General features: G+C 48.4%; 1 protein-coding gene across 1 annotated transcript; it reads left to right on the forward strand.

The window, feature by feature from the left end:
- Positions 1-1,750: 1,750 nt before the first annotated feature.
- Positions 1,751-2,489, forward strand: LOC109781372 (uncharacterized). Its single transcript, XM_020339976.4, has one exon. The coding sequence runs from the start codon at positions 1,813-1,815 to the stop codon at positions 2,227-2,229; it is 417 nt and encodes a 138-aa protein (XP_020195565.1). The 5' UTR covers positions 1,751-1,812; the 3' UTR covers positions 2,230-2,489.
- Positions 2,490-2,766: the final 277 nt, after the last annotated feature.

A 2,766-nucleotide genomic window follows, 5' to 3' on the forward strand; every position in this document is an offset into this window, starting at 1 on the left:
AACTCGACACGGAGGGGAACGGGACAGGGTTCCGGATTCACTCACCACAACCGCCGCCGTCGCCGAGAACGAAAGCTCCTCCGCGCTGCTATTAGCAAGAACAAAATCTTCGCCGGCTCACCGCCGAGAACAAAGAGGAGGGGGGTGGGAGGGGTACACGTTCAGACAGGCACGGGGACACGTTTCACCTGATGCACTGCCAAGTGGGGCCCGCAACTAGATGTACTGCCAAGTAGGACCCACATGTCTTAAACATAACCTCACTCCCGTTGACGATCAGTTTAATCGCCCGAGTGGGCCTTGGCTATTTGGGCCTCTGAAACGTAGTACTACAGCTATTTTCGTCAACTACGTCGCACTCCTTCCATTGCACCTCAAAGATGTCGCACAGGAGCTATTGACCCATTACTAGAAGAGCGCAATGCAGCAAGAAGAAATAAATCTAATGACCCTAGCCCGAGTCGCCAAAGTTTTGCAGCTTTAGTCTGCCAGCCTGAGCATGCCCGGTCTCCAGCCTTGCGACGCTAGATACACTTCACTTGCCACCCGCTCAATTAACTTTGCTCGCAAGCTGATCAGAAGGTCTTGAACTGGGTTTTTTGTCTGCAAAATAGACCAATCACCAATCCAGGTGACCATCAGTCTGACCAGAATCATAGGATCATTAATGTTTTCAGTTCTACACATAACATCATTTCTGCATTTTCAGATGGCCCAAAACAAGCCACATAACCCAACTAGGATTAGTATTTTCTCCGTTTTCTAAAATGTTTTGAGCCAGGCATTTAAGCAATCATCCAAATTTCCACGTATTGATCTTAGATCGAAGGAGCATTTCACCAGACTCCATAAGAGCCTGGCTGCCGAGCAGTTAAAGAAGATGATTTATAGTTTCATCTTGTCCACAAAACACACACCCCTGTTTCCCTTTCCGTCCTCTTGTCAGAGGATTATCTTTAGTTAGTATGCTCTTCTTAACTATTAACCAGAAGAACATTTTGATCCTAGGAAGCCTATTTCCGTTTTGACTAGAAAGAGATATAGAGATTTAACACAAAATTCCCTATCAGAAGTGAGCATCCACCGCGGTCTGTCTCTCCCCCCATACATCCTAACCTCTTCACATCTACTCCGTTCCGAATTACTTGTCGCACGTATGGATGTATCTAGATGTATTTTAGTTCTAGATACATCCATTTCAGCGACGAGTAATTTAGGATGAAGGGAGTACCTTTAAGACTAGTCCACAAAACTTTACGAAGTTTGACTTCGGCTAAATTTTGTATACGGAGTAAAGAGTACTGCAGGAAGTACAACACGATCGACCAGTGAGTTGCAACCAGAGACACTCCCGTACACTTAAATTCTCTGATGCTACTGGCAGATTCTACCAGAAGTCAATCCCAACAATGGCACTGTCTTTTGAAGATACCCCTATACAATACCGTCTCAGTCAATGCGCCATCGCTCGAGAACGTGTGACGGATGCAGTTGAGAAATGATGGTACGAATGATCAAAGACGGTTGAGCAAATCGAAGCTGCAACGCCGGCCAGCACTTCACCTAAACCCAGAAAATTGTAGCTACCGCCTACGTACCTCGACCATGCAAAGCACTACCCTTTTTGGATTGACGACGCACGCACAGCCGCACAGGCATCCTGAATCTGGCCAACAACCGACCTAATCACACGATCACTTTGAACTGTATAAATTGCCAGGCATTGACCCATGTCCATACATCTCAGCAGAGCAGAAGCAACATCTTGCAGTCAAACCATCTCTCAACAGTACGTTCGCTAGTTCTAGCTATATGGCTTCCAACGCGAGCATGTTGGCCGTGTTCATGGCGTGCGCGCTCCTCCTCGCCGGCAGCACGTGCCACGCCGCCCGCAACCTGGCCGACACTACGCCGGCGGCTGCCGCTCCGGCTGCTAGCGCCGTCCCTGGCCTGCCTGCCGTGCCAACGGACACGGTCACCCTGATGCCACCAATGCCGTCGGTCACCCTGCCCACCGTGCCGCAGGTGACGCTGCCGCCCATGCCCTCCATCGTCGTGCCCAAGGCGGTCCTCCCACCCATGCCCAAGGTCACCCTCCCCACCGTGCCGCAGGTGACGATGGCGCCGATGCCCGCGATTGTCGTGCCCAAGGTGACCCTGCCGCCGTTGCCGTTCGTCCCGAATGTGAACGTGCCTATGCCGTTCGCGGCACCGCCCCCGTCAGCGTAGACGCGCCCACACCGTGGTGCTCTCGCCCTGTCCACGATAGGGCGTCGTTCATCTGAGTGTGCCGTCAGGTCACTCCGTGGACACGACGTACATTTTCTTACATGGAAGCTCGGTGTTTTGTATGCGATGTATCACAGTATGAGTAATTCTTGCCTTTTTTTACGTCTCAGTAGTATATGTATTGGTAGTGTTTGAATGTTGAGGGTTTTGTCCCATTGTATGTATTTCTTGATCTTCTTCAATACACACTATTTACGGTATGTTATCTTTGTCTTTTATAACTCTAATAACAGGCTCCGTAAAAAAAAACTCTAATAACGGGTGAGGGTACAATTTTCACTTTCGTGTCAGGTGTTCCAAAATAAAAGAGAGGTCATTTAGCTCTTTTTGAGCCAGCCAATGAAATAGTGAATTACAAAAAGAAAGTGCAAGTTGCACAAAGTAGTGCAATTACACCAAAAGGCAAAATTACACAAAATAGTGCAAATTGCATAAGAGAGTGTAATTGCAAAAAATGTAATTGCACAAAATAAAAGT

Source organism: Aegilops tauschii, chromosome 5 (assembly GCF_002575655.3).
Source record: "Aegilops tauschii subsp. strangulata cultivar AL8/78 chromosome 5, Aet v6.0, whole genome shotgun sequence".
Lineage (NCBI taxonomy): Eukaryota > Viridiplantae > Streptophyta > Magnoliopsida > Poales > Poaceae > Aegilops > Aegilops tauschii.